Source organism: Molossus molossus, unplaced genomic scaffold (assembly GCF_014108415.1).
Source record: "Molossus molossus isolate mMolMol1 unplaced genomic scaffold, mMolMol1.p scaffold_m16_p_2, whole genome shotgun sequence".
NCBI lineage: Eukaryota > Metazoa > Chordata > Mammalia > Chiroptera > Molossidae > Molossus > Molossus molossus.
Genome location: NW_023425355.1, coordinates 9,171,420 through 9,184,101, shown reverse-complemented (window position 1 = coordinate 9,184,101; position 12,682 = coordinate 9,171,420). Strand labels below are relative to the sequence as shown.

At 35.7% G+C, this 12,682-nt stretch overlaps 1 protein-coding gene across 2 annotated transcripts in view; it reads right to left on the bottom strand.

Annotated features, from left to right (window-relative positions):
• Positions 1 to 1,910: 1,910 nt before the first annotated feature.
• LPAR4 (lysophosphatidic acid receptor 4) overlaps positions 1,911 to 12,682 on the bottom strand; it is a 194,222-nt gene continuing 183,450 nt past the window's right edge. Inside the window, exons 15-18 of one of the 2 annotated variants that reach the window (XM_036270743.1) lie at positions 12,021 to 12,168; positions 10,764 to 10,813; positions 9,711 to 9,812; positions 1,911 to 3,352 (exon numbers count right to left, since the gene is read on the bottom strand). In XM_036270743.1, coding sequence (XP_036126636.1) covers positions 2,164 to 3,276 — 1,113 coding nt within the window. In that variant the 5' untranslated portion in view covers positions 3,277 to 3,352; positions 9,711 to 9,812; positions 10,764 to 10,813; positions 12,021 to 12,168 and the 3' untranslated portion in view covers positions 1,911 to 2,163. The remainder of the gene's footprint in view (positions 3,353 to 9,710; positions 9,813 to 10,763; positions 10,814 to 12,020; positions 12,169 to 12,682) is intronic. The other variant, XM_036270744.1, reaches the window with a different exon arrangement.

The following is a 12,682-nucleotide window of genomic DNA, read 5'->3' as shown; positions in this document are numbered from 1 at the left end:
ATATTCTATCTATAACCTGTTTTCAGAAGATATTATAATGCATAATTATTTTTAGGACTTTAGATAAAGAGAAAAAAGTAATATGATTTTTTAGAATTAATTTATATTACTGTTGTATTGTTTTACATTTTTCAATTAGTTCCTAATCCAAGAACAGCTTTCGCAGTTTATAGTTACATAATTCTTACAAATTATTACTTAAAATCTTAGTATTTTTAAATCTATGTACCATCAGAAAGGAGGGAAAAAAAGATTTAGAATTTTGCTTATTGTTTTAAAATTTTTTGCTTTTTTGTTGTTTTTAATATTTTAATCATTCTCTGGCACAAGTTCAGCAGCTTACAATGTGTATTGTTAGTGACAGTATTACTTAAGTCTTAGCATTTTTAAATTTCCATATCATTCAGATATATTTAAATTGATTAATGCCCATTTTAAAAATATTTTTGTTGTTTTGTAGTGTTTTAATTGTGTGTGTGTGTGAGTGGGCGCGCACACACGCGTGTGTAGGTATTTCTTTCCATTGTTTCTGACATAAGTACAATATATCATCTTTCAAGCTATATTGTACCCAGAAGTTTCTTTACAAGTATTAACATTCTTAAATTTACACTTCATCCAATAAATGGTAGAGTTTTTTAAGGCTTTTTTTATGCTTTTGATGTGTTAGTGAGTTTCCTCTTCTTTTTTTTAAATATTGACTTTAACTGCTCCTGAACTGCATTTTGATCCAAAGCATCATATTAAAGTTATAGCATTTGGCAAGTTTTGCAAATGCTCCAGAAAATACAAGTTCTAAATTGTTTGTGCTTTTTTCTTTGTTAGAGGTTTTTTTGTTGTTGTTGTTTCAAATTCGCTCCTCACTTGGGCACAAATTCAGCAGAATTCTACCTATACTGTACTCCAAAATTTTATACAAATTTTTTAATTTAAAGATCCTCGACAAATAAAGTATTAATGCAAGTATTAAAAGATGTTTGGTTGTTCATATTGTTTTATAGTTTTTCTGTTTGCTTGTTTGTTGTTTGTATTGGTTCGGTTTAGTTTATGTATTTATTCAGTATGCTCCCAACCTAGGCACAAATTCAGCAGCTCGAGTTATACTGTATTCCAAAATTTAATATGAAAAAATAAGCAATTTAAAGTTACAAATCTCTCTTACCCCTCCCCAAATGATTAATGCAAGTTTTAAGAAAGCTTTTTGTTGGTTTTAGTGTTTTATATTTTGTTATTACTTTTTAAACTTTTTTCAACTTGTCCCTAACCTAGACACAAATGAAGCAGCTTTCTGGCTGCACTGTGCTCCAAAATTTCAAATGGAGAAAATTTTAAACAAACCAGTCCCTCAAAAGAAATATTAGAAATTGGAAATTCTAAGGAAAAAAATGGTGTTGCTTAAGTTTTTAATGGACATTTGTTGTTTTACGTGATTTGTCATTGTGTACCTGTCTGAGGCACATATTTAGCAGCTTTCTGGATTTGAAGTTTCATATGAAATTTTTAATGTAATATAAAAAAATGGAAGAATATTTTTAAAAACTGACACTGCTGATGACTGCAAATGCATAAATCCAGTTAATGTTCTGTTTCTTCCCACTCCTATTCATGCAAACACAATTTCTGTTTCTGCTTTCAACAAATATACAATAAACTTGCCAGCTCTTTTAAATTGGATACATTTCTTATTAATTAATGTTCTTGTGCTAAAATAATCTTGATGAAAAATCAAAGAAAAACAATTGAAACAAAAATATATCAGTAGTAACACAAAATGTCTTTTTTAAATAATCCCTGAATTTGTTCTATATTTATAGGCCCAACCTAATTACCAAATATTTTCAGAATGGAAGTATCTTTTTAAAAGTCTGAAAGTAATCTCTGTATCACTAAAGTCAAGGCCACTTGCCAATTACATAATGTGATACAATAAAATTTCAACCCAGCAGAAGAGTTTGGCAATTTTAGTCATTGTAATTAGACCTGACCTATAATTATTGAACAAAACAGCATATATACAGTAAATGTTCAAATAAATGTATTTGACTGCATTTAGTACATTAATGTATTCTCAGTATCATTAGCTTCAAATCTTTCCTCTTATTCATAGCATAAGAAAATAATCATAGAAGAAACCATATTTGGACCTAAATATAGTTCTCGTACCTAGAAGGTAGACTCTAGCATTAACTCACCACCATTATGTGTTGTTTGATCACTAACTTCCTCTTGAATAGCTGGAAGAGAAGGCTTTGTGGTAAGAGGTGTTTCGGTCTTAAACAGGGACTCCATCCTGATATGGGTATTGATGTAGAAGGACTTCTGAAAGGACTCAAGGGTGAAGTAATAGATGAAAGGGTCAAAGCAACAATTAAGGGTTGCAAGGCACAAGGTGATTGGGTACATAATCTTAGCAAATCTTTCCAAAAAGCAATTGGTAATGGCTTGGGAACGCACCAGGGCATACAGGAAGAGAACAGAGTTGTAGGGTACGAAACAGACCACAAAAACTGCCATATGCACTGTGATCATCTTGAGCACTTTTTTCTTATTGGTCCCAATTTGAGACAGTGTAGCAGGCTTACGGAGGGTTCTGAGCACCACAGAAGAGCAAGAGACATTCAGTATCAGAGGAATGATGAATCCAACAACTTCAATAAATATGGTGATCTTGGACAGATAAGTCTTCCAGACACGTTTGGAGAAGCCCTCAAAGCAGGTGGTGGTTGCATTGTTGACATTAGTGGTTGAGAACAAGGAGGCTGAAATACCACCACTGAGGACTAGGATCCAGACTCCAGCACACACAATGGCAGAATTCCTCCTGGTCCTAATGGTACGAGATCGGAAGGGATAGACAATGGCCAGGAAACGATCCACACTAATACAGGTGAGGAATAGCATGCTCCCATAGATGTTGGTAAGGAATGCAGTCCCAGAGATCTTGCAGAGAGTGTCACCAAAAGGCCAGTGACGGTTGAAATTGTAAAATATTTTGAAAGGTAGCGTGCAGACAAAGAGCAAATCGGAGAGTGCCAGATTGGTGATGAAAATAGCTGTCTCACTTCTCATTTTCATGCGGAAGCAGAAGACAAATAGAGAGGCACTGTTGGTTATCAGACCCAGGATGAATACAACACTGTAGACAGCACCATTCAGATTATACTTGAAAGAATCATCAATAATACAAGTATTATTGGCAGTAGCATTGCCCAACCTTGGTCTGAGGCTTGAATTTAAAACTTGGAATTGGAAGTCAATGAATCTTCTGTCACCCATGGATTTATTTCAGGAGGCCTGCTGGCTGCAGGGTTCACCACTCTCAGACTAAGGACTAGTAGGAAATGTTTTCCTCCTATAGGAAACAAGATGGAATGAATCATGAAATCTGCCTTCCATCCATTATTTCTGTGGAGTAAAAGATATTCTCTCTACCCAGATTGGAAATAACATTCAATTTGGTATGACAAGTACCTTCTGAGTACCTACCATATGTTAAAAATTACTATAAGAGTATGTTGCAGGAGTGGAAGAGATCACATTTAATACAATAAGTGCAGTACTATAGCATTGCAATGAACAGGAATGAGATGTTGTGGTTACATGACAGACCAAGGCAGGAGGGCGGGGAGGAGAAGAAACTCTGATAGTTAAAACAACACTAATACTTTGAAATTTATATGGCACATTTTAGCTTTCAAAAGCATGTTTTATTTTATTCCTACAAGAACACCAAAAGATACACAAAACAAGAATTGATCACCATATCACAGAAGCAGAAACTGAGGCCTATGTAATTTAGAATTACAATCACGTCAGAATTGGAAAAATGTACAAATGATATAGTCAGAACCAGAGTTCAGGTTTTTTTTTTTATTATTATTACTAACGAAATGATTATGTTACTCTAAATCGTATTGTCTACTCTTCAATATTGCTACACTTCATTGTCTGAGTATTGGTTCTATTGCACAAGACCACAAGTGGATAAGGGACCTCCAGAACATGCTCTTAAAACAGTTGAGACTAAATTCATGAAGTAAATTATTGATTCATCTTTTTCTTCTAAAACATTAGTTCAGAGAGCAGGGATCACTCAGTTAATTAAACCTTCCAGTTAAAAATTTTTTCACTACATTACATTGTCTTTCTAGAGAGATAATCCACATAACGATCTCAGCATTTCCCTTCTGCAGACTGTGATCCACTTTCCAAGCTTCTCTCATGCTAAACCCTAAGCCTAGGATGCCTTCCTTCTCCCTCTCCCACTCTATCAATTATTTTCATGCCTTCAGCTCCTCAGATGTCACTGGTCAATAAAGCCTTTTATGGTGAATACATGTGAAATACATTCTGAGCTGGCCAGTTACATGTCCTCTGCCTGCCACGACTGTACATGTGGCAATCACTGACTTAATCATCTCTGTTGGGTATCTGGGGCAATATCATTCAAAGGTGCATATAGAAATCTTACTAACTTCCTAGATCAACAGCTGCCACTGGACAAGGACTATATTTCGAATGTTCTATAATACATTATAGATAAGTAAGCTGCTGAATGAATTCTTTTCAATGAGGAAGACATGGAATAAACGTGGTCTTTGTCGCCTGATATAGCCAATAGTGGGTTTTTACATTATTGTATTTTAAAATGTAAAAGGCATTTCTTTAAAGTGATTCCTCCTTATGTCACTCTTTCCTTTCAACTCCCAGGGAACAGGTCAAAGATCCTTTCTATAAAACAAAGAAGGGAAGCCCTGGCCAGTTTGGCTCAGCGGTTAGAGCATCACCTTGCGGACCAGAGTCCTGGGTTCGGTTCCCGCTAAGGGCATGTACCTCGGTTGCAGTTTGTCCTCAGCCCTGGTTGGGGTGGTGTGAGTGGCAACCACTTGATGTGTCTCTCTCACATTAATGTTTATCTCTCTTCCTCCCTCTCTCTCTCCTGGTCTATCTGAAGATAAATGCAAAACTGTCCTTGGGTGAGGATTACAAAAAAAAAAAAACAAAGAAGGGAATGGAGAGGGATACCTGCCAGAGCTATAGAGGCCTGAAGTCACTTCAGTGTTTGGCTTGAGAAAAACTGGTATGAAAAATATTTCACTCACTGCCATGCCTATAGGGAGAGATGACCTTGGAGAATACAGGGTTCACACAAAGAGTTGCTATTTTTTAATATGTTTTTATTGATTTTTTGAGAGTAAGGGAGAGGGAAAGAGAAATAGAAACATCAATGAGAGAGAAACATCAACATGGACTGGTCATCTGCATGCACCCCACTGGGGATCGAGCCCACAACCCAGGCATGTGCCCTGACTGGAAATAAAACCAGCAACCTCTTGGAGCATGGGTCAAAGTTCAACTGCTGAGCCACACCAGCCAGGCAAGAGTTGCCATTTTTTAAAATACATTTTATTAATTTTTTTTAGAAAGAGAGGAAAGAAGAGAGAGATAGAAACAGCGATGTGAGAAAGAAACATCCATAGGCTGCCTCCTGCATTCCCCCCACTGGGGGTCAAGCCAGAAACCTGGTATGTGTTCTGACCAGAATCGGACCAGGACCTCTCAGTCCATGGGATGACACTCAATCCACTGAGCCACACCAGCTGGGCAAGAGTTGCCATTTTCAATAGCTTAAGTTTTCAAATTAGAATTGGAAACCGGCTATCCTTGAATTCTCGTTTAGCAAGTCTTTATGAAGTGCTTCCCTTGAGCCTAACACTGCTTTAAGATCATCTTCCTTCTTAACCATTTTATCTCATAGGCCCAGCTCAAATTTGCGGGAAGCTTCCTTGATTTACAGAAGCAGAAATGTAGACCATGCAAGGTCCAGGATGGAAAAATAAGCCAGACAAGAAAGAAGTAAAAATATGTGAGAAGAGTCAAGTAGAAGATGGGAAAGTAGTAGAGAAAGAAAAACAGGAGACTTGAGGAAAAGAAAAGGTGAAATAAAAGATGTTGCTGGGGAGAGGTCAGTGCTGCCATCTAATTTGTATTCAGTCCCTCGAGAGGTATTTCTATTTCACAATTACTCCAATCTCACCCTCTGTATCTTGCTTCATTTCAGTCATTTCAGTTTTATCAGGAAGAAGCACGAAATGCAATCACTATGCTTAAGGCCACTGTAACCGATTGAAAAATATAGGAAGAGACTAGAAAATATCAGTCAATGGATTTCATACCTTACTTTGGGAGCTGTAGACCCAAGTTACTGCAGATTGTTTCACCAATGGGATGGCAGAAACAAAAAATGGCTAACTTGTCAACTGCTTAAACCACTTTATATGCTATTTTTAACACCTCAACTCACTGCCCATTAGTCTAGAGGCCTTTTTTAATTGTTGAAAGAAATCAAAATAGTAAAAAATATCACTCTAACATAGTCACACAATCTAAACAAATTATGGGACTGAAAACCCAACATTAAAGCCAAACTTCATTCACTATGATTTGCTTGCACCTGCCTTGTATAATAAGTACTGCCAATAAGTTTATTTGATTTGGAAAATGCTTTCATAATAGAAGCCTTTTACCCCTTCCCAGAGTCCCTTCAGTCTGCCTAGTGGTGACCCATTTACACAGCATGCTTCTAGCTCACTAAGTATTATTTTGCACTGCCCAAGATGGTGTATTTTAAATAGATGAGTTCTGTCTCCTGAGTTTTCCATCCATTTTTATATCTCCCAAAACATATGTACTATACCCACAGCAGGCAGTTTGCAAATGCTTGATACTTCTGCTTTGCAGCTTTGAGTAACCAAATATTGTGGGAGAGAAAGGACCACAGACAAGAAAGCATTACACTCTCAATCCTGAAGAGAGGGCCTGGGAAACTGCCACTAAGGCCCTATTCATAGCTCTCCTTGTTTGAACACACAGCACCTTTGCTGTCTAGCAGTGAGGGTGTGGTGCTGGGACTTAGCACAGCATTGGAAGCAAGGAGTTCTATTTCCGACTCAGACACTGGTTCACTCTGTAACTTGGCTGTATAGTTTCTCTTCCCTGTGTAAACATACTTCTGAGCCTCACAGCTGAGGTTAGGAAGATTCAACAGGGCTTATAAAGAGGTTTATGAGTTTGCCAGTATTCGTTCTACCTAACTACAAAGAAACATTATATAAGCTTTTTTCCTTCTCCCTTCCCTGACACAATTGGACACCTATGACTGTGTCTTTCCTAGTATACTGAACTACATATTTGCAACACAGCATTCTCCTACACCATATATACCTTATATCTCTTGAGTTTCAACCTTAACACTATCATTTTCTCATAATGGAGGATGCTCTAAAGGAGTATCTCCCACTGAGCTATGGTTAAAAAGAATCAGAGAGGTATTTGGCTCTTAAGCTGATTCTGAAGGAGAATCAACAACATTCAAGAAACATGTTCTCTTTTCTGACTGGCTTCCTTTCTTTTCACACACACACACACACACACACACAAACAGTGTTTTTAACCACTAGATTTTCCTAAATGGATAACATATTGTGCACTGAATGGAGGCAAAGGGCCAACTCTTGAGCTTCAGATGAGATCAAGAAAAAAAAACAGGCTGAAGCAGTTAATTAGATCTTCCACTGGAAGTAGCATGAGACTATTGTCTTGTGAAGACCATTGTAGCCAATTATTCCAACAATTAATCACCTAGAGGAGTCAGAATGCTGGGTGGACATATTTTCATTGACAATGGGCAGGAAGTAGGTCACCTGGAGGTAGACCAAAAAGAAATCTGACCCCCAATGAATTTTTAACTCTGACCTACACATATGGAGCCAGTTTGGACAGTTCATACTAGTGCTCACAATTCTATTCTTTTTAAAAATATTTCTAATATTAATGAAATATAATATTTTTTAGATCTTTGGGGCTCTTGAAGGAAGTGGAGTTAGACTTTTGGCCCTATTATAATAAATTCCTAAATTATTCCACTTTACTAATGCTAAACTTTCCAATGATACATTAAAAACAAAACTCTAAATTCTGACATATGGTCGATAACCTAGAAAGGCTGACTTGCTTTTGTTCCCTACAGAAAGTAGTCCAGAGAAAAACAAGGCCTTGAAGTCAAAGTATACTCAAATTCTCTTTCTTTGCTCCCTTTTCCATGAGCTTAGGTCAGATCAGAGTGTTTCTGATCCCCAGAGCATTTTTTCTTTCTACTCTGGTTGAAACTTAGGAACATTGACACAATGGTTTTCAGAGGAAGCTGAAACCTATTGTGTCCTTGCCTATAAATATCTAGCAGTGAAGTAAGCTACAAAATACAAAAATGTTGCAAAAAATATAGATCAAAACCATCATGCTGGAGTAATAGGGAATATGTACATCCTGCTGCTCCTCAGTGAGTGACTGCTAACAGATAAGACTTCTTAAAGGAAATTTTCTCGGCTAAGTCACAGGGACAGGTCACAATCATATACATGGTTCCAACTGATGCTACTATGCATTGGTTGATGTTTCATAATAGTTTTCAAAATACAACCCAGCCTTATGACATTACATATGGAGGAAACCATAGGTAAATATTTCACTCTAGAATGGAGCTGGGAAATTGATCTGCATCAGGTCTCATTTTAAACAAGCTATTTAAAATGTGTCAAATGTTTAGATTGATATGCCTTGTTTACTTTTTATTTTAATTGAATTTATTGGCATTACATTGGTTAATAAAATCATATAGGTTTCAAGTGTATAATGCTATAATACATCATCTGTATATTGTATTGTGTGTTTACCATCCAAAGTCTAATCTCCTTCCATCACCATTTATCTCCCATTTACCTTCTTCTACCTGCCCTCATCCCCCTTTCCCTCTGGTAATTACCAAATTGTTGTCTGTGTCTATGAGGTTTTTTTTTCTTTCTTAATCCCTTCAGAGAACAGACTGATGGCCTTATTTATTTTTGATGCAAGAAATATTATTTTTAAAATGGTTTCTCTACATTGAATTTGGTTCATACTGAGATTATTATGGATATTTTGTCCCCCCCACCTTATTTGAGAAAAGCAGGACATTGGCAAAGGCCCTAATATGAGCAAACCTTATTCTCAGTGATTAATTTGATTTTTTCAACAAAAAACACTCCAGTCTCCCACTAACCTGATGACATAGTCTAATCTTTAAAAAATAATGTGGTTTAGTATTCAACATGAGGGGGCCAAAGATTGCATCAACCCTACTAAACTAGAATTTTTCCTAGCAGTTAGTTATAGAGTAAGACAACTGCAGAGAAATTGCTCAACCTAATATTATGAAATTGTCTTGAGACAATATATCCTCTCAGCAAAAGCCTCAGATCTTTAGGAAAAAATTTGGGGTGTTCCTAAAAGAGCTCATTTCCAAGTTCTGTGAGGCTCATGCATGCTAACTAGAAATTCAGCTTTATTTCATATATTTGATCAGGAAAATTAGTTATTGATTTGCATACTGATTCATCTGATATTCTTGGATACTGATCCTGATAACATGAATAAAAACATGTCTCCCATCTCTAAAGGTCTATACCAGTGGCACAGAGAGCTTAAAACCAAAGAATCAGTATTCATCTATACCAAAATTGCCTGGACTACAATAAACAATTACAACTCCTCCATCCATTATGGATTTGGGGATTATATATTATATAATCAATAGGAAGTATTGGTTACAAAAAAAGTTGAAGAATAAAATTAAGAATTATGGAGAAAGCTATTATCAGGAGATTGGTACTCACCACATTAGTTCTAATCAAAATCTGGCACCAATTTTATCTGAGACTTGGGTAATCAGTGAACTTTCTGGAGGTACTGTGGTTAGGGATTTCCTCCAATGGATGCTGTGAAATAGAATTAGTCACAATAGTGTGACATGGGAAGAGCTTTTCAATAAAAATGTATGTCAAGATCATAGGGTAAAAAAGGATTATATGATATGAATCAAAGTAAATGAAAGCCAACATATTTTAAAATGGTATCTAAATGTTTTGGACTTCATTGTTACGAAATTTCAGATAACATTTTATTGTCTAAACCTGTCACTATTGTGCCATATTTTACTAGTTATATAGATAAGAAAAAAGTCTATGAGTCTGTGTAACCTATAATCATTTAAAGATAACTAATGACAAAAGGCATAAAAATACTTCTTCCACTTCCATAACGTAATACATTGAATTAAAAATAACTGAACAAAGGAGATTTTTTTGGCCTGAAGTTATGTTGGTTCTTTGTTCTTTCTTTTTTTTTTTTTTTTTTTCCTTTTCTTTTCCCCTGGCAACAACTGTTACTATTGGGCAAGAGCCTTGGTAAGGGAAGAGGAAAAAAGACTGGAACAACAGGGGGAAACCCCACTGTCTTGTCTCCAACCTGCACTCCCACCCTAGTTAAATTTATTTCTCCCCTGAACTATAGTGATATGGACAAGACTTCAATTGCTGGGTATTAGCACAATGACCATCACTTCTGCCTTTACTAGGATGTACTAGGCCTACCCAATATAGAATGTCTATAACATCTTCAAATCACAAAATACTTATATAGAACCAGAAATAGTTGGCAATGAAATTCTTACAAGTAGCATCTACATCTGAACCCTATTCATTTACTGCCTAAAAAGCAGGGTCATCTGCTAGTGCCACTCTTATACTATTGTCACATCTCACCCTCTTCTCAACAAAGGAGACTGCTGAATAATAGTCCAACTCTCCTCAAATAATTTTTTCTAATCTAAGGGAACCAAAATAAAAATAATAAAATCATTAGATAATTTTAAATATATTTGAGATCACCTTAATATTAAGGAGAATTGATTTTCACACTCCTCCAGAGAGCAGTATTCCTGGAATGAAATAAATATTATTTTACTGGTTTATCTTAAAGGAAGACAGAAATATTAACATTTCTTTCTTTTATGGCTTCCGCAATTGATACAGATCATAAAGAAATCTTTTTATTTGGAATCCAAGCAAACTTGGAATTTCAAGTACCCAGAAGTTTTCATATTTGTTATTAATTCAATAAAGCCACATCCAGCCCCATCACATCTAACTGTGTGAGAGCAAGTCACAATCCCTTTTTGGACCTCAGTTTATTTTCTCCTTCCATCTTTTGCCTTAATTGACAGCCGCCTTCACCTGGTGCTATGGCATGGCCTCACTGACCTCTTCAGTCAGTTGTTTTCACCTGCTCCCATTTGTCATTGCAAAAAAATTTTTTTAATCCCTCAAAGTATGAGATAGGGAAATTAATTTTTATTAGACTCAATGAAATTATTGCTAGACTTATTTTATTTATTTTCATTGAGGTATAATTGACATACAACATTATATTAGTCTTATGTGTACAACATAGTAATTTGACATTTGTATTTGTTGCAAAATGATCACCACAATAAGTCTGTCACCATATATAGTATAGATCATTTTAATATCAGAAATAAATATTATTAATTAGTGCCAGAAGCTGAGCATCGTGGATCAAGAAGTCATTTATATTCTAAAGTCTTCCTAATTCCCTCATTTTTCTCATATTCTGTCATTATGCCCATACTAGTAGGCATATCAGCTTTAACTGTCTAGGTTTAATCCTCAACCTTTGCTACCTGTTTCCTGGTCACCTAGTCAGGTGTCTGTCTTCAAAATATAAGTTTATCAAAATACTTCAAAACATAACTATATAAAATCAGTAGAATACTTATCCTATGTACTGTTCTGATCAAATTACTTATCTACTAAAAAATAAAGCTGGGTTCCCAGTGGTAGGTGACCTCCTATTAAGCTCCCAATTTTCAGTACTAATATTCACAAATACATTATAGGGTGGTTGTTTTGTTTCCTTCCCAGTTAAGAAGGCCAAGAGTAGACTAGTGCATGATGACCATACTCACAGAAAAAAGGCAACCACACAATTAGGCCCTCACCACATCATAGCAAGGGCAACAATTCTCACTGCATTTTCTCTCAAAAGGAATAGAATAAATGAAGCTCTAGCTGAGTTTGGCCTAAGTGTTGCTGTTAGGCATCTTCCCAGTCCTCTCTTTAACTTACAGAGAGTACACACTCTGAAAGGCTGGTCTGATTGTTCCACTAGGGCTTTCATTCGCATCTCTGATTGGCAGGAGATGCTTTAGAGTGTAGACGCCACCAAGTTTATCAGCTGAACTCATCCTTTTTAGCAGGAGTGTAAACTTTTCATCTGTGACAAGGAAAAAGGATTTAAAAATCTATGTCGATAGGACATGTTGTTTTGAATTTTGTTCTGAAAAATAAACATGTTTCAAAGCCACTAGATAATCTGGAGCTTCAGTTATTATTGTTGTCTTCATGTTAGTCAAGGAAAAAGAAAGATGGTATCATTTGGTAAGGTAGCAAAGTGAATAACCCAAACAACCTCTGAAATGTTCTAAGTTTTAAATTTGTCTGGTTTTGTCCATGCTGGAATAATAATGAATTACATTACTATATTTCCTAAAACAAAGTAACAAAAATACAATATTTATCAATTCAACAAGATCTTGTTGCTAAAAATTATAAAAATACTCAGGATATAAAGAAGAAAATTTTAAATGTCACATTATTGCATTTGTACGAAAAACAGCAATTAATTTCACATATAATAGCAAATTCAACTTGTGCCAGAATTAGTTTTTCATTGAAATATTTTCTTCCTTTATAGTCAAGTTCATGAATTATTCAATATAGCAAATGTC